We start from the raw sequence: 24,857 nt of genomic DNA, 5'->3' as shown, positions 1-24,857 counted from the left end.
GACGTCTTCCCAAAAATTTCGGAGAGCTGCCGGGAGCTGGAAATTCCACCTCCGAATCGCGGACATGTGGGCGGAAGAACCTCGGTCGACGCCACATTTTCACCTGCACCTTGTGTGGCTTACGCGACAAGGCTACCTCATACATCCCAACCATCAGCCAAAATTTCTAGAAGCTCCATGCCAAGTTGATAACCAGGTGTTCACCTCATCATCGCGGTAGCACAATTTCTGGTCAATTCTTCGCCCTCTTTATTTGTCAAAGTACTCGTACTGTAAGAGACAGAGGTCTCTTCAAAATCTATCATCATGGCGCAAAATAGGCATTGGTATAGCTCTCTCATCTCATCGCAACGCGACAGCAAAGCTAATACTCTTAGGGAACAAGACAAGGAGGCGACGGTCTACATCGGCAACATCGACGAGCGCGCAACATCCGCAATGGTATACGAGATCATGCTTCAGATGGGCCCCATCCACAACATCCACATGCCTCGCGATCGTGTTACCCAGACACATCAGGGCTTCGGCTTCGTCGAGTTTCGCACACCCACAGACGCTGAATACGCCGCCAATGTTATGAACGGCATCAAACTGTATGGAAAGAGCTTGCGCGTTAACAAGGCCAGCGCAGACAAGCAGCGTGCCGCCGAGGTTGGCGCCGAGCTGTTTATCGGAAACCTCGATCCCATGGTTGACGAGAAGATCCTCTACGACACCTTCAGTCGCTTCGGTCCACTGCTCAGTCTGCCAAAGGTCGCAAGGGAGGAGTCTGGCGCGAGCAAGGGCTTTGGTTTTGTCAGCTTTGCCGACTTCGAGAGCAGTGATGCGGCTATCGCGAACTTGCACGGACAGTACATCTTAAGTAAGGAGGTTTCGGTCCAGTATGCTTTCAAGAAGGACGGAAAGGGAGAGAGACATGGTGATGAGGCTGAGCGTGAGCTCGCTGCTCAAGCGAAGAAACGGAACATCGTCCCAGAAGCACAGCCTGTGCCCCAGGCGTTTCTACAACCGCCACCTGTTGCAGCTGCGCCTCCAGCAGGTTTCGATCCTTCAGCTATGGGAAGAATGCCCCCCGTCGGTGCACCTCCACAGGGCGTCCCCGGTGGGTTTGCACCTCCCGGTCGAGGTCCGTCGCCATACAATGCCGGAGTTCCGCCCCCCGGAGCCCCTCCAAGAGGCTCCGTTCCTTTACCACCAGCTCCCTCAGGTTTGCCTGCGCGACCCCCACAATCACAGGCTGGATACACCAACCCAGCCGATTTCCACCCAGGCAGTTTCAGACCACCCTCCGGGTCTCCGGCGCAGGGCTTCCCAGTTGCTCCCCCGCCCGGATTCCCTGCTCCTCAAGGCGCCCCCGGTGCTGCTGGTGCTCCCCCCCCTGGTTTTATGCCCCCTCCAGGCTTCCAACCGCCACCTGGATTCCGTCGGTGATCTACTATCTTCGCAAAAGTCACAATGCATCTCTTGAATGGAGATGCCTTTAATAAGCTCAGGACTCAACAGAGTCCGGGACCTTGATTGACGCCGTTATCACGGCCAAAAGCACGACTTTGGGTCGTATCTAATTACCACTTTCTGCCCACAAACAGCGAAGACCAAAGACATGTATGGTCAGGTATCGTACAGATCTCCATAAACCCCCGAGTCTGATATACAATCATGAAATAATTTCTCTTTTTAAACCATGCGGGAGAACTCCTTGCCATAAACGCCAGTCCTGTGAGCTCTACTTAACCAGGTTATGCTCTCATTCAGAAACTTCCTGCAAATGCCTCTTGGGCTTCCCTTGTCGCCCTCGCCCATTCTTGCGCTGCTTCTTCTTCCTTGCCTTGTACTTCATAAGAGTGAGCAAGCATACCGTCTGCAACGCTCTGCCACAAGACATTGCCACTACGATGAGCCTGCTTGGCTGCTGCTAGGGCGCTTTTCAGGGCTTGATCGCCAACGACGTTCTCGAATAAGCGGCTGCGCATGATAGCGAGTGTGACGGCTGCGCTTAGCACATTCTTAGTGGATTTGGACCCGGCCATGGCAGACTGTATGTGCTGCTTTTGTTGATTGAGCTGCTGAGGTGGGTCGGTGCTAATAGCGGCCATAACGTTATGCCAGGCGGTCCGTAGGTCGACATTGTGGTGGTTTAGGCACAACGGCCTTAGCTCCTCGATCAGATCGAGTGTCGCTCGATCGTTTCGGTATGAAGGATGCTGCATGATCCAAAGCCTGTTCAGACCAGCTAGCATGGCTAACTCGCGATGTGCGGCTTTGACACCAGTTCCACGCTGGTTCAGATCAAAGTCAGGCTTTTGGAAAGTGTTCATAGCAGCATCCAGTTCCCCTGTGCCTTGGTCAAACACTCCCGATAGGTAAATAGCCAGCAAACGCAGGATGCCCTGTGTAGACGGTATCATAATGTCCTGAAGCTTCACGATGTATTGCTTTACCAGGTCCCATTGACAGTGACTAGCTGCGTATAGGCCAAGTAAGATGGTGAGGTAGCAGTGAGCTTCCAGCCGCCACTCATGCTGCGCAATGGCATCTTGTAATGAGATGGACGGCCCATATCTAAATCCGGCTGTCGCTTTGTCCCCTAGTACATGTCAACAAAATGTCTGGACAATGAAGAAATGCTACTTACAAGTTTCCAGGGCTTTCACGCCTTCATTCAAGAAGTCGGCTGTCTGTCGACCATGTGCACTGGACTTGTGCATATTCACGAGACCTGTCAAAGTGAAGCTAGCGACATGTTAGCTAATTTGGTAAAAATGCGTTAGGGGTGGTAGCTCACATAAGGGAATTCAACTCGACTTTGGTCATGAATGACATGACTAGAAAATCCTCTGGAACACCCTCACCGCTTCGAATGATGCCTGCTGTGTCACTACTAACAGTATGGCCAGTAGAAGGTTGCTTCTGGACCGGAATGAGAAAATCGGACTTGACGCTATGCCAGTCGGTGCACGCATCCATGCGATCTTGAAGCATTTTAAGCTTATCAAGCATCAAATCCAAGCCAGAGTGATTGATAGTGCAGACAAGATCCAGAAGTAGCGTCAGTATATCGAGTTGCATGATATGAATTGTTGGTTCACACTGATACTTCGCTACTTGAGCAATACAAGCTTGGACTTTTTCGATGTTGCCATCTTTGGAGGCCTTGAGAAGTGCCAGACCTTCAAGAATGAAAGCAAACACACTCAGGGCATCGTCGCCACGGGAACTAGCTGTAACTTGAATAGAGCGAATGTTCTCCAGTGCACTGGCGTCAGCTGTCTGGCCAAGCTCCATGTAAAATGAAGCCTTCAACAGTCTGAAAGCATAAACCCATTGGATATGTTTGTAGCTGCGAAATAAGTCAATAAATGCCGGACTTCAGACACTACGAAACTTACGTTTCACAGTCAGCGATTTGTCGATCAGCTGCATTCAAAGCAGCCTTGTGATTTCGCTGAAATAGGAGCTTCAACCTGATATAATCCATGCAGTATTTGAGATCGGCCAAGCCATTCTGCCAGAGTCGGTCAGCTGTGCAGGACGAAGGTTAGTCAGTCGTCGCTCACCTTTTCGCAAAGAGAGATGCCTTTTGTGACGGCCGTCTCAGCTTCCATTGGGTTCTCTGTCTCTTCTAATACTACAGTGGCGTATCTCAATCGCATCTTTGCTTCTTGACGCGGAGACAGTCTATTACTTTGCAAACACGCCTCTAGACACGCCAGGCCTGTCGAGATCAGTTTCTGGTACTCGTCTATCCGCGTGGCATTTAGCGACATCGCGACATCGTGTACAGAACCACGGGCCTTATCAAAACACTCTTCGGCCACTGCCACCATAAGATGGACAGTGTCTAGGGGCCTACTTTTTGGTGTGCTTGCGGGTGATTTCTTGGTAATACTCGGAGAGTGAGCGTTAATCGCTGGTGAGTTGACCACGGATGAGAGAGGGCTCGGTTTTGCCCGGGGAGTGGCCATTTGAGGTTGTGTCTGCGCGGGTTGGTGATGAGATGCCTGCACTTTTGGCTGAGGAGGCGGAAGAGGCTGAGTTTGTGGGCTGCTCAGCATAATGTCCATAGGCTTGACAGTGCCAGATTCGTACTGCGCGTCCCAGTTCGTTGTCTTCCCTGTGTGAGATGTAGGACCGCCTTGTGTCTGATCCATGGTTACTGGTGGAAGCAGTGGCAGTTTTTGGATGTCTTGCAGATTCACATAGACCATCTGCTCCGGTTCTTGCCGTGCAACTGTCTCCGATGCGGGCTCATCTACATCTATTATTGTAGGTTTCTGCGCAGGCTGTCGAATTGTCTCTTGCTGCTGTTTGGATGGGTCTTGGCGTGGCTGTTGGTTCTGTTTTATTTGTCGAGCCTGTGGCCGAGCCGGCGAGGCTACCTGCTTTGGTGCAGGTTGCGGTGATGGCTGAGGAGCCGTCACCTGAGGCTGCTGCTGATAGTGCGCGTGCTGCTGCTGGTATTGTTGCTGTGACGTATGCTGCTGCGAATACTGTTGGTGTTGAGACCGTTGTTGCTGCGCCTGGGGGAGTGGATATCCTTGATTTTGGGGTATCGAAGAAGGTCTTTGCTGCGGCGAAGGGACGTGGCCAGACTGCCTTCTCGGTTGAGCGTGTTGTTGAGGCGACGCGACGTGCTGCTGGTATAGATGTTGCTGTTGCTGTTGATGATGATGCGATGGTTGATATTGTTGCTGATACATCATGTTCTGTCCCCCCGTAGATTGCTGCTGCTGCCAAACATTCGCTGGAGGTGTATATTGCGCGGCAGCTGGTTGCATCCGGTGTCCGCCATACGCTTGTCCCGCTGTATCGTATCCCTGAAAACCCGTCTGCATGCCCCCGAACTGCGCCATCTGCTGCTGCTGCTGAAGGTACGGTTGTTGTTGCTGCTGCCGACCTTGCTGTTGAGGCATAGAATAGAACTGCTGCTGTTGAGGGTTCGTATACTGCTGGTAACCGCCGGGCATATACGATGAAGGCGGATTCATGCCGGGCACTGGCAGCGGTTGCTGTGAGCCTTGTTGGCTCTGGCCCTGGCCATGGCCATGAAAAGGCCTGTAGCTCATGACGTCTCCTAATTCACTGTATTCCGCTTTCGGTATCGATTTCAGCATTCGATCTGTCGTTTCGTCGCGGTGCGCAGACCAACGCGATTGCGCTTCATGGTCCGTCTTGGTCCGTCGGTGCGTTTCCCATTCACGGACGGTTTTGTATCGGCTCGCTTGTCAAACACCACAGTCTATAGCGCAATCTATCGAGGCTCGGTCGTCCTGCTCGTTATTAACTTGTTTGCTGCGTCTGCGGATTCGATCGTGTTAGGTTAAAACCATAAAACAACGGAAAGGCACGAGTGCGACAGGATCCTATCGGATCCTATCGTCGTGTCGCAGAGCAATGTGATTGGCCGAGACGGGATGGTAATTGCGGAACTACAAGTCGAACTAACGATTATTCGATGGAACCAACAAAACTTCCTTTGAGAGCTTTATCTTGGTGTGATTATTGTTGTCTTCACTTGCACTTGTTAATAAAAGGTATTAATAAAGAATCATAAGTTAAATTATTCATCATGTGCTGCAATCGTTGCTCGTGACATGCTATTATCTTACACCTTGCGATAAGTTTCCGACATGTCTGCTACTTTTGAACAAACCCCAATGCAATAGATCATCCCTACCAAGACAAAGAAAATCCAAGGCCCATGCGCACTTCTATAATCATACCGCTGTGCGTCAGGGCATGCATGATCCTCCTCCTTGGGTATTAGAAGACGAAACAACCAAATATGAGAGGAAACTCCAACGAAGTCTGCCCATTGCTAATCCTCCTTTCCATATGTAATGATCAACCCATACAAACCCATTCAGCAAAGACGCACCATCGAGCTGTGCGATCTGCGAGTACAAGGCCTCGCCATACACCCTTCTCTGAACACTTAATTATTGTCTCCCAGGTTCCACCATCACTAGCAGTTTCGCTGCCTGAGAGACTTCGGCCTCCAACGTGAATACCCTTACGATCCTCCTTCCTCATAAGACGGAGGATCTTGCCTCCTGGAGTCTGGATCGCCAACTTGGCAGGCTTCTTCCCAGCCACAGTGCCCGTAGCTGAGCTTGGGGTCGAGCCGCTAACACTGGACGCATTCATGCTCAGCGCTGAGCTGGGGCGGGCGAACGGTATGGGGCTGGTGCCGCCTGGATTAGACGACGGTGTAAGTGCCGATCCGCCCAGCGAACTTGGGTGCTGCCTGATGGCAAAGACAAAAGTGTTGTTAAGCGCAAGCCTTTGGCACTGCGGCTGAACCACATAGATGTCATGCCGCTGTGCGTGAGGAGTTGGATGTCTTGTGACAAACTCATAGGGCGGGTTTTCACCTGTGTGGACAATAGGCAATGCAAAGGCAAGGGGGTGTGGAATATCCTTGATGCTGTGCATAAGGCCTCGCTTGCCAGCATAAATCTTCAAGGTACCCTGCCCTTCATCTCCAGGCAGTAGAGCTTTGACAGTGTATCGCTTGATGCCATTGAACCATTCAGCTTGAGCCAGTGCCCTCTTCTTGACGATATCGCCGCTTTCAAACACATCTCCGTCTGAATCTCTCGAATAGCCTCGAACTTCGACCTCGGCGGCGATCTCCACGTCGCATGGAACACTGAATTTGATATGAACCATCTCCAGATCTTCGATTCGAGTCAATGCAGTATTGTAATCCACCATCTCGAAACCATTGCGGAAGAAGGGCGCGCAAGCGCATGGCAGATTGAGCAGTGTTTCGTGTGCGACAGGTGGTACGATGTGCTGCTGACTGTGATGCTCTGGGATATGTGTCCAGCAAATCTCCAGTGGCCTGGTCAAGAACCACCACGGATCGGCTGTGTTATTGGCATTGGAGTATAAACCTCGCCGAGGATACGAGGGGCTGGCAAGACAGCAGTCAATCATGCGCCACTCATTGTCAACGAGAACGGCATTCCACCAATGGTTGGGTCGGGGCATGATGTTGATTTCGGAAACTTCCCCTGGAGACTTGAGGTAGCCTCGAACGATCTCACAGTGGATACCGATAGCAGAACACATCTCCATCACCAGGACAGCATACTCCTCAGCGCACGCCCTTTTGGCCTGGATAACCCGTGTTGTGTCGATTTCACCCTCAAAGTCCTCTTCCCAGCAGATCTTCTCGGAGACCCACGTAAAGATAGCTCGCAGCCGCTGGACATCGCTCCTGTACGGTCGGCATACGTATGTAGTGGCAAGTTGGATGGCCGTTATGGCGGGAGGAAGACCGCTGATGAATCGGGAGTTCTTGTCTACTTGAGACAAGTTAATCCCTTGGTAGTTGGTGGGTTCCTGGACTGGCTCTCCGTCAGCCCCCTCATCTCCTTCGACGCCCTCATAGAGCTCATCAACAGGATTAAGTGCAGGGTGATCCATCATTTGACATCGTTCGCGGCGCTCAGTCAACTCTATTGTACTGAGCGAATTGGAACGATTCACATCACGTCGGACCTGAACCCAATCAACACCGCCACTAAGCCCCATTTCTGTCGCAACGTCTCTGTTGGTAGGCGTGCTACCCATACCTGGCATAGGCGAAGCTCCAGCTGGCATTGAACGAGCAAAGGGTGATTTTGGCGAGTCCATGCCGAGACCACCAGCAACCAGACCGCCCCGGCTGCTCGCGACACCTGTTTTGGCGGTGTCAAATATCTTACGGAAGATGTTCCTCTTGGGTGGTTTCGGTTGCACCAAGCCTCCCAATTCCAAAGAAGGGTCATCGTGGAAGCCGACTTGGGTCTGGGGACGCTGTTGCGCTGGAGAGTCACTTGCATGGCTGCTGTGATAGGTGACTCCTGTGAAAGGAGAGTCCGGTCTATCAATCTCCAAGTCTCGTGCTCCCAGGGCACTTTGTGCACGTTGACGCTTGCCTGAGCGTGCGAGGCTTCCCGCACTAGTAGTACTGAAAGCGCCAGCTGATGTCCCGCTCCATAAGGTCCTTGAAGTGCTCTGTGTTGATGAGCTGGTGTTGCTCTGATTGCCCGATGACGAATTGGTCGAGTTGGTTTTTGTTGTTAATGTGCGGGCAACTCCTCTTCCGATCTCATATGCCGACTTGCGAGCTCGTAGCTTTCGTTCAGGCTCAATGGACCGGCCCATAGACGATTTCGGCCGCTCGTACGGCACATTCTTAGGGGGCGGGGGAGGTGGCTGATCGTCATCAGGCTCGCTAGTCCTTGAGTTCTGACGATGCATTTGCTGAAACCGCTTTTCCATGCGATCAACATAACTGCTGAGCTTGTCTTCTCTTCCTCCACTCTGATAAGACACCTCTTGAGACGATTCGCCGCTATATGTTTCATACCCCTCATCTTGCGCGATTCCCATCGAGGTTTTAGGCCTGCTTCGCTCCTGGTCCCTTCTATTTGAACGATGAGACAGCATATCAAAGGATTCTGGAGACCAAGGATCGGCAGGTGGCTCAGGTGAAGGAGCTTGGCCAGGCCTTCCAAGACCACCACCTAGAACGTCCAATTGCTCCATGACCCCATCCATGGCCTCTCTCAATGGAGAAGGCGTCATACCTCCGGCAGGTGATGGCGGAACGGGGGAGTTCCTGCCAGGGGTATATGGCATATATGACCTATCATCGAAAGACCCTCTAGATCCATGCCTAATTGTTGGTTGTGGCGGCTGTGGCGGTCGGTAGGAATTATTTGAATTTTGCCTCGAGGGCGAGAAGGGGTGGAAAGAGGCATTGGATCCATGACGCGAGATATCAATAGATCTCCTATGCAGATCGTTGGATCCTCCTCTCGTCATCTGCCGGTGAGGAGGTGGTGGGGGGGGAGGCGGTGAGTTACCTCTGTCCTGTCCTCCTCGATAAGGGACTATTTGACGATGGAAAGATGGCGCGGGAGATGGACCTCTTGAAGCATAGCCATAGCTTTGGTGCATCGGAGGAGCAGGAGAAGGCCCCCTTGCATCGTAACCATGAGGAGGAGCTGGCGATGGAGCTCTTGAATGGTGGTAACTGTGCATTGGCGCAGGTGAAGGAGCCCTCGAGTGGTAACTGTGCATAGGAGCTGGAGATGGAGCCCGTGAGCCATAGTGGTGAGAAGGCGCCGGTGAGGGTGCTGGCGAAGGAGCCCGGTGATCGTGCGCTTGAGGTGGTGCAGGTGAAGGTCCTCTGTGGTTATATGACTGAGGAGGTGCAGGTGATGGGCCTCGTTCCGTTTCATGAGTACTAGGTGCGAATGAAGCGCCAGAATTTTGTCGTTCCTTAGGTTTCGGGGTCTCTTTGAAGATCTCGGGTTGTTTCGCACTGGTGTAGTGAGGAGCCTTGGCGTATGCTTCGAATGGCTTTCGAAACGTTCTGGATTTTGTCGGTGCAGTACTTGGTGGTGCGTTTGGTACAGGAGCTGGAACAGATTTGGTGGTTGGGCGGAATTGAGAAGGGAGAAGCTCAACAAAGTTGGAAGGGAATGATCCCACGGTCCTTCGATCTCGGTATAGTCTGCCTACCCACCACGAACCATCACCAGCATTCAAACATTCTATCAGATCTCCCTCGATGAATCCCAGATCTCGTTTCGACTGTTCTCAAGTTAGCGTAATTTGAGGCTTAAGAGGTCTGGTAACAAACCTCTCCTCCCCATGAGTATACAGCTCTACACCAACATGGGAACCTCGTCGGCAGAGGTGGTGCAGCGGGTGCCATATTGTTGACGAATGATTTCAAGCAGAGACTAAACAAGGCCCAAAGTAGGTGGTTTGGAATCGAACAATTCGAGACGGGGCGAAGTGAGGATTTATCGGACTGTAGATACAGGCATATCAAACACGATCTTATCGGACAGGGCTTAACGACCAAAAACACGATATGCGAGGGCCCAAAACGAAGAAGTCTCAGGATGGCGGATATGGTTGTGCAGAGGTAATGAATGAGAAATAAAAAATAAATTACCACAGATCGTGGAATGTACAATAAGGCAAGACAGAGGCCTCGAGGGTAAGGCTCTTGTGAAATGAAGAGCGCAAGAAGCGTGTTGAAAAGAAACGACGGTTTGAAGCTACGCCTGTCAAAAAAGCGGTAGGACAGCCACGGTGCTCGAGCGTCTGGCGTCACAGCTGGAGAGGTCGAGGTTGCTAGGGCAACCCGAGATCGGCGGGGGTTGGCGGTTCAGTTGTCCCACGGAAGCTTTGGCCATTTGAATGCAAGGGGAGCCTTGGACTCAACTGAGACAACAGAAACAATGTTGGATTGAGGAAATCGACGTGCCTAGGCGAGTCACAAAGAAGTTCGCATAACAGAAGGGCAAATCATCAGACAGTCAGAAAATTTTCCTTCGGAATAATCACTTCTTTCTTGAGAAAGGCTGGATCTTGGCTTTTGTGGTCTTCTTCTTAAAGTTCTTAACATGTTCACTACTAAGGTAAGGCTGATCTGTGATACCCACCTGGGTACTCACAGAGCTCGTGCATGTTTCTTCTTGATCGTATTTTCATCTGAACATTATCGTCAGTCGGAAAAACAGGCAATGTGCAGCTGTCGTGTCACTCTTCTGTCAATGGTTCAAGTGCCCTACATGAGAGTGGCCTCATTTTTCGCATAGGTAGGCAGTATTTAGATCCAAGTACCAAGCCAAACATTGGATGGTGGTCCATTTCTACCCTGTGGTCTAGATGCTAAAGTCAACGTTGCTGGGGATCACACACGTGCATTGGCCATCCTCCAAACTTGGAGCTGGGTGTGAGGCTGTGGGTGCATTGCCCCATCTCGCTTTAACTGGGGCCCTGTTCTGGTTGCAGTGTTGCATATCATGAAGATCCTGGGAGCCTATAACAAACAAGACTATGATGAGAGACGGGGATATAGCATGAAGATAAGGAATCCCCCATCAAGTCAACACACTTTTTCGCTTATGCGATGACAATTTGCATTTGACATCTAGATATGCCCATCTGACAGAATCCCATCACCCCAGACACGGAGTTCTCCATACACATAGAGCAATCAATGGATTTCAAAAGTATTCATGAATGGATGCGACAGTTCTTCTAATTGATAATGGATTTTACTCTCGTGACCATGTCTCTCTACCCCATACTTCTTCTGAGACCACTTTCCTCATCCAGAATTCATTGACATCAGCAGTCTCAGTCGTTAAGAGCAACATGCACTAGAATGCCTACCACTCTCTTGTCCTAAGTAAGTTCCAGAGTCTCTTGTGCCTGGAGACGGATGAGCCGTTGTGTTGCAACCTCCACAACCCGTACCTTACCTTAGTGCGTTGGAGAGTGTGCAAGAAAACAACAGACATGATAGAAGCGGACATAAACAAACGAACATCCGCCATGCCTGGTATGGTGGTCAACAGCCCGATGAATTTCAGTCATGTAACCTTTTTCTGTCCCAACTAAGAACCCAGCCATAGAAACAAGCAATCTGGGCACTAAGCAATGTGCCAGGGGTGCCCAACAGGGCATGACAGGCTAAAAGCGACCGGGGGATAGGATAGCTCCCCACCGAGTGTGGCACGGCCTGCAACGCACCTCAGTGAGAAGTCATGAGAGACAAACCAGCTGGTATGTGACTCTTTGGCAGAGACTCCACGAACCTGCATTTTCTATATAAGCGCGGAAGGAATATCTTGAACCAGAGAACCACTGATTCTAGTCTTTTCAATGTTTGATTTCAGAATCTTTTAACAATTTTTAATCCTCGATCTATTGCTTACACCAGTGTCGGACCATCCACTCTATTAGCTGCCCTCTAAGCTCCCGTCTCAAAGTAAACAAAGGGCCAGGGGTTCCATCTGGCTATAGCTTTCGACAGGGTCCGCTTCCCAGACAACCATCCGTCTACCTTGACATTCACCCACATGACTTTTAATAAACGACGACTCCAACTCATCGCGCACGCTTTTGTATCTTGTTAATATTATTCGATTCACTCAGCACACGGTCTTTGCGCATTGCATTGATCCCAGGTCTCAGCATCAGCTTTGTTTATTCCGTTGTCTCCTCTGCCCGAGCAGCGTGAATCCAAATAACGTCTAGACAGTGCATGACGTCAACTCACAATGGCTGACGAAGGCGTTGCTGAGCATTATCAGGTCCTTGAGGAACTTGGCCGTAAGTATCATGATTGGCAGTATCTCTCCACGTTAGCTGATGGTATCCTAGGTGGTAGTTTTGGCGTCGTCTACAAAGGCATTGAGAAAGCAACTGGCGAAACTGTCGCTATCAAACATGTAAGTCCGATCATTTCGGTCGCCTGGTACACGAGTTAACACACAACGTCAACAGATCGACCTTGAATCCAACGATGATGATATCCAAGATATCCAAGCCGAAATCGCTGTTCTGAGCACTTGCGCCAGCTCTTACGTTACCCAATACAAAGGCTCTTTTTTGCGAGGCCATAAGTTATGGATTGTCATGGAATATCTCGGCGGCGGATCCTGTTTGGACCTGGTATGTCTCTCCATAAAATACTCCGACACGAAGTCTCAACTGCTAACCGGGAATAGCTGAAACCCGCCAACTTCAGCGAAACGCACATTGCCATTGTTTGTCGCGAACTGCTACTGGGCATCCAATACCTTCACAATGAGGGCAAGATTCACAGAGATATCAAGGCGGCCAATGTTCTCTTATCCGAGACCGGCAAAGTCAAGCTTGCCGATTTTGGAGTTGCAGCCCAATTGACCAACATCAAATCGCAGCGAAACACTTTTGTCGGAACACCTTTCTGGATGGCCCCGGAGGTGATTCAACAAGACGGCTACAGCTTCAAGGCCGATATTTGGTCTCTGGGTATCACAGCTATGGAGATGGCCAACGGCGAACCCCCATTGTGTCACATCCACCCCATGAAGGTCCTCTTTCACATCCCGAAAAATCCGGCTCCCCGTCTTGAGGGCAACTTTAGCAAAGATTTCAAGGACTTCATTGCACAGTGCCTCACCAAGGACTATGACCGTCGACCATCCGCAAAGGACCTACTACGCCACCGTTTCATCCGTAACGCGGGCAAGGTGGAGGCTTTGCAGGAACTTATTGCTCGTCGACAGATGTGGGACGCCAACCAGAACAGACAGAAGCATCCTATTTACTATCAAGAGACCCTTCAAAGTATGACCCCTAAGGATGAGCAGCAGGAATGGGTCTTTGACACAGTAAAATCTGTCGCACCACCTCCCAAGAGGCCGACGATCAAGCAGCACCGAAAGCCCTCATCCATCTGGAATGCCGAGGAGGCGATGAAGAAGCTAGATGTCAAGGATGGTCCTCTTGGAGGAACTTCTCCCGCCCCGGGTACTGTCAGGAAGTCAACGGTCCGACGAGCACCGTCTTTAGCTCAAGAAACATCAATGCGGCCTGGTTCTCCCCGGGGTTCCATCGCTCCTAAGAGACCTCTCCAACCCGATATGTCGTTTGGCAATTCGGGATCGACTATGCGTCTTTTCAGAAGAGTCCCTTCAGATGGTTCAAATGGGAGTCAAGGGAACCGACCAGTCTCCCCCGACGATGTCTTCTGTGATGAGAACCTTCCCCGTCCTACCACAACTTCTGTTGAACCGTATGGCAAAGAGGCTGTACTGGGGAGACGCTTGTACAACAAAGCTGTGGAGCCTTCTCTGGCCGAGCTGCACGCTCAAACCTCTGCGATGCAGAAGCGAGAAGCGCTGGCCAAATTATCTGATGCTTTCGCAGCATTGGACGCAGTTGATCCTGAGGGGGCCTATCACCTTATGACGAGCATGGTATCATCAATCTCTCAAGACAACAAGCTCAGCGCAACGATCCTTCGACAGCCCGCTCAGAAGATTCCTGGTGACGGCACCCCGCAAGGTACTGTGGTTGTCAAGAACACCACCCCTGCGTCGAGTCCAACTAAACTCGTCATGGCTTCAAACAATCCTCATTTGCGCAGCCATCGACGCCGTCATGCTGATACTCCTACCATGTACGAGAAGAACTTTGACCCTGAGAAGTTGGCCACCGAGAACAAATATCCTGGTCAGGAGGCCAGATCTGGCATGGAGCATTGCAAACAGTTATCCGACGTGCTCTACTCACGTTGGGTAGACGGTCTTCGAATTCGTTGGCCCGCTGTCTGATTCTAAGGCGTGCTTAGCAGGGATGAACGATTTAACATGGCGGCATGACCTAAAATAGGCGGCACTGCGTCTTACATGTTGTACGATTCGTATGCAGTTTCTTTTGCTACTCATTTTGCATTGTTTGCCTTCCAGATGGAAGATAAAAGCGAGTCTTCGAGGAGCTTATTGGCAGCCGTATTTTCATCAGCATTTGACGACCCCGGTCTAGCATGACGCTCACGATATAACGATATGTCGCGGATGATCTCATTGACCTGGTCTACTAGTTTGGTTTTCCTGTTTTTCTGCGAGGTGCGTGGGGCGTTGTAAGGAATTGCATTTAAGAACATGGATGGTACGGAGGCAACTCTTGTTTTAATCTTCATTACATTGCAGCTGTTTCGATACTGGCAGGTAGACAACTAGATGCAGACACAGCCTAGACTTGTTAATTGAGCACCGTAAGAATCTGAGTATAGTCCGTCCACGATCTGTATCCAATAATTTAAGTGACCATGAGGACCTTTCCTCAATGACTATAACGTGCACAAGTCAGCCCAACATTTATCAGGAAGCATCGCTGGGCCCAAGAGCCAACTTGATTCTCCAATTCTTGAACTCATCAGACAAGATATCGCCGTGACCTGTCTCCTCCACCTTGAATAGCTCGATTGTTGGTGACTGAGGCTCGCGTCTTATTCTCCAAACGCCCTCATCGTTTATGTTCTCTGTTAGCCCTTTTGATGAAGCAGATCAGCGATTGGTCCCATTCATAACTGAACAGTAGGCTTACACTCTAAGAAAGTAGCGGCAAAGTTGACACACATATCGGCGTTCCATTTGGGATTCGGGTCGGCATTGACCATATCGGGAATACGATGCGTTTCCATTTCCCTTGCCTCGACTAGAATACCATCCTGCGTGCGAAAACCGACAACAATGCGTGGCACACCGAGAAGAAATGACTGTATCCAGTACTTCATGAGCTTACGTTTGAAGTTCTCCATGCCGCCTGGGTTGCGAATCTCGGCTGATGTCTTGAGTTCAACCCAGTTGATGGGGCTGCCCTTTTCTTCAGGTTTGGAATCCCAGACTGTGGAAATGTGAGTTGAGAATAGAGAACTGAAGGAGTTACTCACTGGCATCAACTTCGCCACCGAGACATAGGACAGATTTTCCGATGCCCGTTCGAACGACAGAACAATATTGGGCTTTGTTGTTGACGGCTTCGTTCTCTCGATTTTCGATGAAGTCGCGGGACGTTTCAGCCCATGGCGCTGGCAGAGTCGACAACGTTTCAAACTTGTATCCTAGATTACGATATGAGCAACCGTAACCTATATTCGAAACAGAGACGCATACCCCAAAACTGCATTACTTCTAATGGTGGTCCTCGTCTTCGTTTGTTGTTTCCCTCATTTGATCTGGAAGCAATCTTGTAGGCGTTGTTCTCCTCAATGAAGCTTTATAAATCAATTTCCGCATAAACATCCCTCGAACTCCTTAGACTTACATGCAATCCTGCGTGGTCGGCTTGTCAGTGGATTTGCTTTTGGAGACGGGTATATCATTTTGGACGTACTTGATACAAAGTGGCATTCATCTCGAAGCTATTCGTCGATAAGTCAATGGGGAAAAGAGAGCAGACCGCCGGGTGAGACCTACCCGTCCATCTGGTCAAAAGGTGCTGCCATAATCTATGCCTGTAGATTAGCTCGTGAAGCCAGACCATCCATGGGCAAAGAAGTCGAACCTTTGTCATCATGCCTCTCCATGTGACAATGTTGGCATCAATCTTCTTGCCTGTTTCTTGCTCGTGCGCAGCGATAGTCTTGAGGAGACTGTCAAGGTGATCGTCTCCGGTATCGTCCAACTTCTGAAATGTATCAAAGCCTTTGGAGAGGTCAGCCCCAAGCTGTGGTGTGTAATAGTACTTGAGAGATGAGTCGTCTAGGTGAAACTCATGGTTGTCGTCGTATGAGAAGCAGGCAAACTCCTGTGAAAGGTTTAGTATAAGCCAGACGGATAGTTATAAAATGGCTCGATGTTTAGATGTGCACCTTTGGTCTTTTGACAGGCTGACTTGCACCAGCAAAGCGGCCTATGGGTTGAACTGAAAAGCGCGCCGACATGATTCTCAATAGAGAAGACACCTGTCTCATACAACGACAATGGTATGGCGATGTCCAGGCTCGGCTAATACGCGTAGCGTTTCTGAATAAGACGAGGGACAGAATTCGCGTGAAAGGCAGTGTTTACTGTAACACTTCTGTCTTAATGTGTGTTGATGGAAGTCTGAACAAGGTGTGACGCTACTGCTCAGGTGTCCCGATCAAGTTCATGGGAATGGGGGTTTTAGTGGAGGTTTGCAGCGACCTTCCTGTGCCTTGCTTTAGCGCTTACACAAGCTCCAGGTTCAGGAGCCGCAACTCGACCACTAATACAAGTGCTTAATAGATACCAACCTACTTACTTACCAATTTGATCTTGCTTTGAGACATCAAGGCTACAAACAAGAGACTCATTATACGAGAATGCTAGATCACACAGTTACTGGATGTGTTCGCTAGAAGGCCTAAGATAGATGCCTGCTTGCTTATGTTAAGACCAAACGATATGACACCAAGGTAAGCTGCGTTGTTTGTGGTCAACTCTAGAGCAAATGTGAGAAATATCAAACACCAGGCTCATTGTTTCCTATAATTGACGTTGAAAAGCTATATAATCGTTCGGACAGCGTCTCAAACGTCTCATTGGGCTTGATCAATCTTCCTGCTTGACCTGTGACGCCCATGCCCAATCAAATATTTGACTCTTCGTCTCGTTTGCTGCCCTAGGATAGTAGAGGCACAAGTGAGGAATCACTTTCGGGGTGTGTGCAACACGGCTCCCAAAATTGCATGACATTTGCCTGCCTGTGCAGGGTGCAGAAGATGCCTGCTTGGGCTACCTACCTTAACTTAATCGCCTGAAGCGATTCTAAGACTTGGAAAAGCTTCACAGCCAAAAATTGCGAGAAAGAAGGCACCTACCACCCTCACTTTACGCTTTCATCTATCTTATCCCATCTTATCTACCGTAACTTCATTTTAACTCTGAACTCTGAACTCTCTTCGATTTCTGTTTCTTGCCTCAACTCAACACCTGCATCTCGTGTAACTACACTCTCATCCACTGAAGCGCCCTGTCTTTCACCTGGATCCCCTGTCCCTTCTTTCACTATTCTTGCGCCTCACGCCCCCAAGGTCCACTAGCTCGCCTTAGGACCCTGAGTTCTCACCCCCAACATACACTATCCTTGGCCTGATCATCACGTGCATTCTAGCGGGAATTGATCGACGACGCTCCCCAAAGCATTCCCCAAGCTGCTTCTGTTTAGCAGCCTTGCTCACAACCGCGGCGCGCAACCATCGACTTATTCCAAGCGTTGACCGCTGAAGCCGGTCGCCGCAGGTCATCGTCGCTGGATAGATCTTATCGCAGCTTCGTTATTGCGCTGCATCTATTTGCCACGGCCGTGTGTTGCACTCCTGTGGCTTTTCGGGTTCGGCTCTCTAGCTATCATCCCACGTACGTTATATCAGCGTACCCATGGTGAGAACGCGCAAAGAAGAGAATCAATCCACAACAAACACACCCAGAACCTCATTAGAGCGCAAATCGAAAAGAAAAAGAAAAGGACAAGCCCAAGATAGTGAACCTGAACTTGTCCAACAGTCGCCTGCCAGAAAGCGCAGGAAGTTGGGCAAGAAGAAAGAGTGGTGGAACATTCGCCGGGTCATTAATGAAGAGTACTTAGCAAACCCCAAAAGTGGTGAGATTAACCACCGGTGCCTTGTAGAGTGGGAAACTGACTCTGACGGTGAGACGTATGAGAACGAGTGGATTCCGGTTTGACGCCCCGTCAAGTTGATAAGACGAGATCACATATGCTAACAAATGCCTTAGTACAAGGATCTCAATGCTGAAGCATTAAAGGATTGGGAGAAAGAGAAACAGAAGAGGGAACGTGAAAGGACAGAGCGTGAAGCTCAACGTCGTGAGACAAGAAATCGGCGAGGACTTCGAGATCTTACACCTCGTCGGGGTAAATCCGAGACGCCTGTGGTGTGCAACAAACAAAAACAGCCAAAACTTGATGCATCGACTCATGACGTATCTCGATTCGATTCTCACGAGCAAGACGTACAGCCAAACCGCAGTTCCAGGATTAAATCCGAAGAGCCTGTGCCTTCATTCATCTCTGCTTCATCTGTTGACGCTGAATCTGTGAGCTCCTACGAATTCTCAAGGGCACCTACTCAAGGAGTTGCTGTTGTGTTGAGTAAGCCTGACAACTTCGACCCATCTGAGTATCAGAGTGTCACTACTCAAAACAGCTCTCAAAGGATCACGGAACTTGAGGATGGTGACCAGCGAGTTACATTTGCATCACAACTAAGTCAAGACACCATCCCAGATTCCCAAGATTTATCCGGCAATTGGGACTATCAAGATTGCGAGAGCCAGCCTGCTGCTAGACCTGACTGTGTTCCAAAAAGTCCTGAAATACCCGAAGATCCATCATCTTTGGCCGAGGATAATCCTGGAAGCAACCGCCAAGTTCGAGAGGTCGTATGCCAGAAAGAGGTACACAATCGCGAATCCATCGCCAGGTCCCCGGAAAGGGAGGCCTTTCAGTCTGCCAACGCTCCTGTGGATCTGAAGACGGAGTATCCTGATTCCGAAAACCCTGAAGACAACCTGCCACCCACTGATTTTGGAGAGTTCACCGGCGCCGCTCATCATTTGGACGACCAGACCGAGGACATTCACAGTCTCAAAGAGACCCACGATTTAGAAGGTGACAGTACTGAGAACCGTACCACTACGAACAATCAGATATTAGACGGAGATAATCTTGGCTCGACCGGGGGTATTCGAGATATCTTATCGCCGGAAAACGAGAGTTTTGAAACCGCAAACTCTCAAGCTAGCCATTCCTCGAACAGCCGAGACTTGCCTGTCAATCAGGACCCATACGGCCAAGATAGCGTCTCGGTTAACCAAGGTTCTGGGGACGGGCAGCGAGTGGTACAAGATCACGTCTTTGATTCTTCAAGTCGCCTTCCATTCGAAGAGGAGATTCTAGGTAGTCAGCAACCGGGTGTGAAGCGAAGTGCGCCAAGTCATCATCACCCCCCAAGGGATCGATACGAAAGACGTGGACTGCAATTCGAAAAGGGCGACGTTAACCCCCAGCGCCCTGATAAACCAACTAGTGTGAGTGGCGTGGAAGATCTCTCCCAGGCACAGGTACTATCCTCCTCAAGCAAGGAGATTGATACCATCGTTCCAGATTCACAGGGCGACTCGAGCCTATCCACCGACCTGAACATTATCACAGACAGGACTTCGACGCTTGTATCAAAGACCCAGGCCACCTCCCTTGCTTCACAGGCCGAAGTTGTTTCGGATTCGACTGCGACTGGCTCGGACATCATACCGTCTCGTCAACCAGGCCACTCTCACCCTGCAACATCTGAGAGAGGGATCCTTCTTGATAGTTCTTTGCCCAGTGACCAAAGCATCCGGCACGTCGTAGGGGAGGCAGCTGCATCTCTACGAAGTTCTCCGGGTTCACACAGGACACAGAAGCCCCAAATATACTATTCTCAACCCCAAGGGTTATACGGCTCCTTAGACATATCGAGCTCTCTCTCTTCCGCGGCTGGGACTCTCAACAAGACTGCTCGTCCAAGAGCCACAATCGAAACTCAAGCGAGTCAGGAGGAAACTTTTGAAGCGTCGCAGCTTTCTAAATTCCAACCCGAGAAAAACAGTGTTTCCGGTCAAAGAATAGGCTCCAGCCAGAGATCGCCTTCTCCCACAACCATTGCAAAGACCGATAGCGTACTTAGCAAGTCTAAGACCGGTAGCGACTCTAAAGGGCTTGAAAAGCCTCGATTGACTTCAAAACAAAAAATGGAGCGCCCGGGTTCACAAACACGGGATTCAGCTGTCGATGAGCTAAAAAGCTACATCGATTTCGGCAGGGACTCGGCGTTGACACATGTTGGTGATTCTCTCGAAGAGAACCCGGGTGGGACGCCTTATGAAGCAATCACCGATGAAGAACCGGTTCCTGGTGCCAGCGCAAGTAGCCATGCTGCTGTACTTCAGTCTCAGCCAGTTTACTCTATGGATCCCTGGAAACCACAAGCTCTAGGAACCAACTCCGACACCCCTGTGTCTTCAATAGCGCCGGCAGCCATTATGGCGGACCCTTCCACCACTGCAGTTGCCAGGATGCGAGAAGAGCTCAGTAAGAGATTTGCTGAATCAGACGTATCCCTCACCCGTTCTATTATTAGCCAAGATGAGGGAGATAGCCTGCTCCCTGCAACGATTTCTCCCACAGTCATCAGTATAGTGAATGAACCAGTTGCGTCAACTCACACCTTGAACTTTCCCAACCAGGATTCAGTGCCCACTGAAGTTGAAAGTTCAGGGCACTCTATTACCATGGGGCAAGTTCCTGTCGAACAAGTTTCTGATGTACTGTCAGAATCTTCAGAGCAGAACGACTTTTACGTGCAAGCGAAAGTCACTCTCCCGATGCAGGCGAGCAGGCGTTCTTACTATGGAGAGGTAATAGAGGACCACAAAGACGAAATTCAAGCCTTTAGCCGCTGCTTCACTGGCGAGACTCCCGAAGAGCCCAGTGAAGAACTCATTAAAAAGATCGACAGTCTTTTCTATAGGCTCTTCGAGATTTGCGACTATCCCCAGGATGTCATTGGTAGTGTTCTTGAGACGCTACCCAGCTCTGAGCTCGCCAGATACTGTTGTGATGCCAATCCCAAATTCAGTTTCTTATTTGAACTGATGGCTGCACTAGACGGGAAAGAAAAGGAAATTCTGATTGTGGTTGGTACCAAGGAACTGATGCGACTACTTTTTAAACTTGCTGAAGCAGCAAAGGTTGAATGCTCGGCAGAAACCATTAACCAGCATGCCAAGTTTACTTCGTTTGCAAGAATCAGTATTGCTTTGACCAGCGAAGACTTCGACCCTTTTAACTTCGACGTCATTATCGGCTATGACTTTCATTATCCGAGTTCGTTGATCGCCAGGCAGTTATGCGACAATACTGTTCGGAAGTCGCCGCTAGTGCTACGACTCGTGACAACGTATTCGATTGAGCATGTATATGGTCCTTTGGATGGAGCAACGGCACTCGAGGTCAAGAACGCAATTCTCGCATCTACTGTAAGTGCAAGCCGATATCTCGAAGAACCAGAACGAGGTTATTATGAACCCCACGAAGTCGCAGAGATATTTGCAAATTATTTCAATGGAATTACCGACACATTGAATTGGGAGCCTCAGGGTATCCCGGATGACGTTCTTGACATCTTCGAGAATCCGGGGACACAGACCCAGCTACCTTTTACAGGAGACGCCTTATATGGAAATGACTTGAAGCGGAAGCATGTAAGTATCGACTTGTATCTTGAAGCTCATATTGCTGATCACCCTCAGTTTAACGACGAAGGCGATGGTGATGCTAAACGAATGCGCACTCTTCCACTTCGCGATCTGCCGACTGACACCAACAATCCTCCTATGCCCATTGCAGTCCGCCAGATGCTCGAAAGTGCTTCCCTTCGAAGCGGGACCAGGGACAGAAAAGCAATGATTTCAGTGCCTTTGGTAACTCTGGAGACAATCCAGGAGCAGGTAAGCACCATGGAAATGAGTGATGTGACAGTATCTAAATTGTTCTAGATCGACGAATACAAGCGACAAACTGCGCAGGCAGGCGAAGTCGAAGTAGAACTCAAAAGCTACATCAGCAGACTCGACAAAGAATTGAAGGACCATCGGAAGACCTTGAGTAAGATTGAGTCTTCTAATCGTGCTGCTCTTCAAGATCGAACCGTGGCTGAAAGGGAGAGGCTCCGAACCGAGGGTGTTGCGGCAGCTGCCGCAAAGGTTGCTCAGAAGGAGAAAGAGAAGCAACAACAGCGAATTGATGAACTCGAATCAGTCATTGCGCGTCTCAACCAAAATCCTGAGTCAGCCAAGAGGGAAGAGGCATTGAGCGAGGTCAAACGGCAACTGCAGCTCTCGGAGAGTAGGCGAACGAGCGCCTTGAGCGACGTGGATTTCATGAAGAGTCGGTACCAGGATGTCGACGCTCAAGCTTTGAGATTGGCAAATGAGAACAAATCATTGAAGATCCAAAACGAAGAGTTGGAGCAAAAGGCATCAGAGAACTTGCGTGCCATTCACGCACAGAATGTTGCTATGGAACGTCAAGAACTCTTGGAACAAATCGCCAGCCTCCAAGCACAGCTCCAGCAACGAGACGCTGAGCTATATAATGCCAATCAGAGACTGGCCAGTGTTTCAAATGGCCGAAACACTCGGGGCGGTAGCATGCCTCGCAGCCCTCGTGTCCCAAGTGGAATGAGCCCACGTCCCCGGGCAGCATTCTCTGCTAGTCGAGGGACGAGCCCTATCGGCCCTGGTCAACCATTCGTGGGACAACAGGCAGGAAATGGAAGATGGAATCACTTACAATAAGAGCTACAGAAGGCAGATGTATGGGAGTATGATGATACCAATCCTTTATATGTTAGGGCTATCATGGTATTTGGCGTATGGGATCGGAAGTTGGGAATGCAGAGCCTCTACCCCAGTATACAATGAACATCTATTTGAGACGTATAGAAGTTTGACCTGTGCTTCTCGTGAATGCCGAAGAGAATACTGACTTGCGAAAATTTGTCATCGCAGGGGATTTTGTACATCAAGCTTTCTTTGACGTAAATCCCCAAGTAGTGCAGCTTCAGTCAAGGTGGAAGATAAGTCACTCAAGTGGATGAACAACGAACTTCAGATATACAAAAAACTCTCAACATTGGAGGAGATTAGCAAAGAGCAAGCGTCGCCAAGTCGCACTTAAGGCTATAACACAATCGATTTGGGGCTGCCACAACCAAACTCCCCCGTCTACCTCTTGGGTCTGAAATTCTCTTCCGTTTCGGCCAACATCCAGTATACACAAGGCTCAGAACACTGAGACCAGGGGACAATCTACTTTTCCTCAGGGTACAGCTCCTCCTTGAGCAACACACCAAGCTCTTCTCGAAGGGGCTTGAGTTCCTCAAGGTACTGCTCGTACTGGCCCTTGTTCTCAACCTTGGTCTTGATACCTAAAGAGCAACAGTTAGCAATGTGGTTAGGTTGGTGAATTCCCTTGCGAGCCGTCGATGGTTTTCAGCAAGCACGGTCCGCATCGAGTTGGGGTCACTGTGCTGATATAACTCAAGAAGGGCAATTTAGACGCTGCCGATCCATCGGTCGGGTGGACGACAACAAAGTGGAATTGATTGACAAAATTTCGTACCTTCGAAGATGCGGACGGCAGTGCCGAAGTCGTTAACCCTTCGGGCGGCTTTAAGGGCGGCAGCGATCACCGAGGGGGCAGGGACGAGATCGTAAGCGAAGGCGTTGTTGAGGTTGCGCTGTGGTTTGGTGATAAGCCAAAGTCATACGACATTTTCGGGAGCCAGCCGGAGAGCAGCGAGCTCTACCCCGTGGGGCTAACATACCTGAAGCTCGAAAACGTCTTGAACACCATCAAACTCCTTCTCGAACCTGCAGAGAGTGGTGGTTTAGCAATTGAGTCCCGCAAGAAACCTGTGCGGCTGCATTGGAAAGTATTCGGGCGAAATCGCGTGGGGACAGAGCTCTAGGCGGGCTTTGCGGCATCTTTTTCCCACAGCCGCAAGACAACCACGCAAAGGCCCCAATCCTCCCAGCCAATTTGCGACGCCTTTCCACAGCACAGAAAACCGATGTTCCAAGCAGACGGCAGGCCATTGGGTATTAGGAGTGATCCTACCTGGCAGAGAACTCCTCAAAGGTCTCCTCGGCGTGCTCGCTTCGTCGGGGAATCGAGGTGGTGAAGTGGGCAACGGCCGAGCGGGCAACCATGGGCTGGACGGCAGGTCGAATGGGAGCAGCGCGAACGCTACGGGCGACACGAATGAAGGCGGACATGTTGGAGAGAAGAGGCGTCTGTTGTCGGAGACTGGTGATGTCTGTTGTCGGAGACAAGTCGTGTATTGGTAGAGGTAGTGGGCTGGCTTTTTCCGGCTCGGGTGATGACTGCAGAGTTGTTTGGGCGAGAGGATGGGCTGAGGATTGATGACTAAGGCGAGGCTAGACCAGATTGCGTAGTTGTGGGCTATAGTGCGAATTGTGGTGCAGGTTCACAATAGGGTGAGACTTTTGACGGAATTGACAGTGTATGTACTGTACTTCGACGAGCTTACTTCCAGTTAGCTTCCATTCGTCATTGCCGCAGGGACCTGGCACGGTAGTTCAATTGATCATGGCAGCTGAATAAAGTAGAAACTGACGATAGCCTCGTGCCACACACGTTAAGGCCATAGAACTTAGTATTCTGGAGCAAGAGTCTTCCAAAATAGCTCGAACTTGGCTTAATCCAGTCTACTGTAACGTTCTGCGCTCTATCGGCAAGGCTGTCTTCGGTGACAGGGAATTGGAACGTGAAGACCACCAATAGTTGAACTGGCATTGAAATTATTGGCACCCACGATTTGATTGACAGCTGCGAGGTAGCCACACCTTAAAGACACAAGCACCGCCACACCGTAGCCACAAGTGACACAAGCTTCTGAGTTTGAGATGAAGGTGATGTGAATTGAGCAATCAGTTAAGCGAAACCTTGAT

At 50.1% G+C, this 24,857-nt stretch overlaps 7 protein-coding genes across 10 annotated transcripts; 3 read left to right on the top strand and 4 right to left on the bottom strand.

Moving 5' to 3' along the window:
* The first annotated feature begins 145 nt into the window (after positions 1-145).
* Positions 146-2,577, top strand: FOIG_02812 (uncharacterized protein). The gene is made up of 2 exons (XM_031200224.1): positions 146-326; positions 378-2,577. The coding sequence occupies exons 1-2, from the start codon at positions 307-309 to the stop codon at positions 1,429-1,431; spliced, it is 1,074 nt and encodes a 357-aa protein (XP_031069992.1). The 5' UTR covers positions 146-306; the 3' UTR covers positions 1,432-2,577.
* FOIG_02811 (uncharacterized protein) lies at positions 716-5,361 on the bottom strand. Its single transcript, XM_031200223.1, has 5 exons — positions 3,558-5,361; positions 3,390-3,505; positions 2,786-3,340; positions 2,636-2,733; positions 716-2,587 (listed from the first exon to the last, which is right to left on the bottom strand). Exons 1-5 carry the CDS (start codon positions 5,112-5,114, stop codon positions 1,752-1,754), a joined length of 3,162 nt encoding a protein of 1,053 aa, XP_031069991.1. The 5' UTR covers positions 5,115-5,361; the 3' UTR covers positions 716-1,751.
* Positions 5,362-5,544: 183 nt separating this feature from the next.
* FOIG_02810 (uncharacterized protein) lies at positions 5,545-10,075 on the bottom strand. Its single transcript, XM_031200222.1, has 2 exons — positions 9,644-10,075; positions 5,545-9,594 (listed from the first exon to the last, which is right to left on the bottom strand). The coding sequence occupies exons 1-2, from the start codon at positions 9,716-9,718 to the stop codon at positions 5,845-5,847; spliced, it is 3,825 nt and encodes a 1,274-aa protein (XP_031069990.1). The 5' UTR covers positions 9,719-10,075; the 3' UTR covers positions 5,545-5,844.
* Positions 10,076-11,643: 1,568 nt separating this feature from the next.
* FOIG_02809 (STE/STE20/YSK protein kinase) lies at positions 11,644-14,690 on the top strand. 2 transcript variants are annotated; one of them, XM_031200220.1, is made up of 5 exons: positions 11,677-11,742; positions 11,793-12,135; positions 12,187-12,254; positions 12,310-12,477; positions 12,534-14,690. In XM_031200220.1, exons 2-5 carry the CDS (start codon positions 12,084-12,086, stop codon positions 14,124-14,126), a joined length of 1,881 nt encoding a protein of 626 aa, XP_031069988.1. In that variant the 5' UTR covers positions 11,677-11,742; positions 11,793-12,083; the 3' UTR covers positions 14,127-14,690. The 2 variants fall into 2 exon arrangements, with proteins under 2 accessions (XP_031069989.1, XP_031069988.1); XM_031200221.1 differs by having other exon boundaries at positions 11,644-12,135; positions 12,534-14,594.
* Positions 12,578-16,438, bottom strand: FOIG_02808 (protein RAI1). Its single transcript, XM_031200219.1, has 9 exons — positions 16,169-16,438; positions 15,862-16,104; positions 15,774-15,805; positions 15,691-15,718; positions 15,622-15,629; positions 15,471-15,571; positions 15,248-15,418; positions 14,902-15,201; positions 12,578-14,845 (listed from the first exon to the last, which is right to left on the bottom strand). The coding sequence occupies exons 1-9, from the start codon at positions 16,268-16,270 to the stop codon at positions 14,676-14,678; spliced, it is 1,155 nt and encodes a 384-aa protein (XP_031069987.1). The 5' UTR covers positions 16,271-16,438; the 3' UTR covers positions 12,578-14,675.
* A 972-nt stretch (positions 16,439-17,410) lies between these two features.
* FOIG_02807 (uncharacterized protein) lies at positions 17,411-22,895 on the top strand. Of its 2 annotated transcripts, XM_031200218.1 has the most exons (5): positions 17,482-17,999; positions 18,057-21,017; positions 21,072-21,584; positions 21,633-21,830; positions 21,879-22,827. In XM_031200218.1, exons 1-5 carry the CDS (start codon positions 17,700-17,702, stop codon positions 22,677-22,679), a joined length of 4,773 nt encoding a protein of 1,590 aa, XP_031069986.1. In that variant the 5' UTR covers positions 17,482-17,699; the 3' UTR covers positions 22,680-22,827. The 2 variants fall into 2 exon arrangements, with proteins under 2 accessions (XP_031069985.1, XP_031069986.1); XM_031200217.1 differs by having other exon boundaries at positions 17,411-17,999; positions 18,057-21,584; positions 21,879-22,895.
* FOIG_02806 (cytochrome c oxidase subunit 6, mitochondrial) lies at positions 18,056-24,448 on the bottom strand. 2 transcript variants are annotated; one of them, XM_031200215.1, is made up of 4 exons: positions 24,004-24,448; positions 23,711-23,756; positions 23,506-23,623; positions 18,056-23,311 (listed from the first exon to the last, which is right to left on the bottom strand). In XM_031200215.1, the coding sequence occupies exons 1-4, from the start codon at positions 24,159-24,161 to the stop codon at positions 23,193-23,195; spliced, it is 441 nt and encodes a 146-aa protein (XP_031069983.1). In that variant the 5' UTR covers positions 24,162-24,448; the 3' UTR covers positions 18,056-23,192. The 2 variants fall into 2 exon arrangements, with proteins under 2 accessions (XP_031069983.1, XP_031069984.1); XM_031200216.1 differs by having other exon boundaries at positions 23,008-23,623; positions 24,004-24,263.
* Positions 24,449-24,857: the final 409 nt, after the last annotated feature.

This window comes from Fusarium odoratissimum, assembly GCF_000260195.1.
Source record: "Fusarium odoratissimum NRRL 54006 unplaced genomic scaffold supercont1.3, whole genome shotgun sequence".
Taxonomy (NCBI): domain Eukaryota; kingdom Fungi; phylum Ascomycota; class Sordariomycetes; order Hypocreales; family Nectriaceae; genus Fusarium; species Fusarium odoratissimum.
This window is presented reverse-complemented; position numbering and strand designations above follow the sequence as displayed.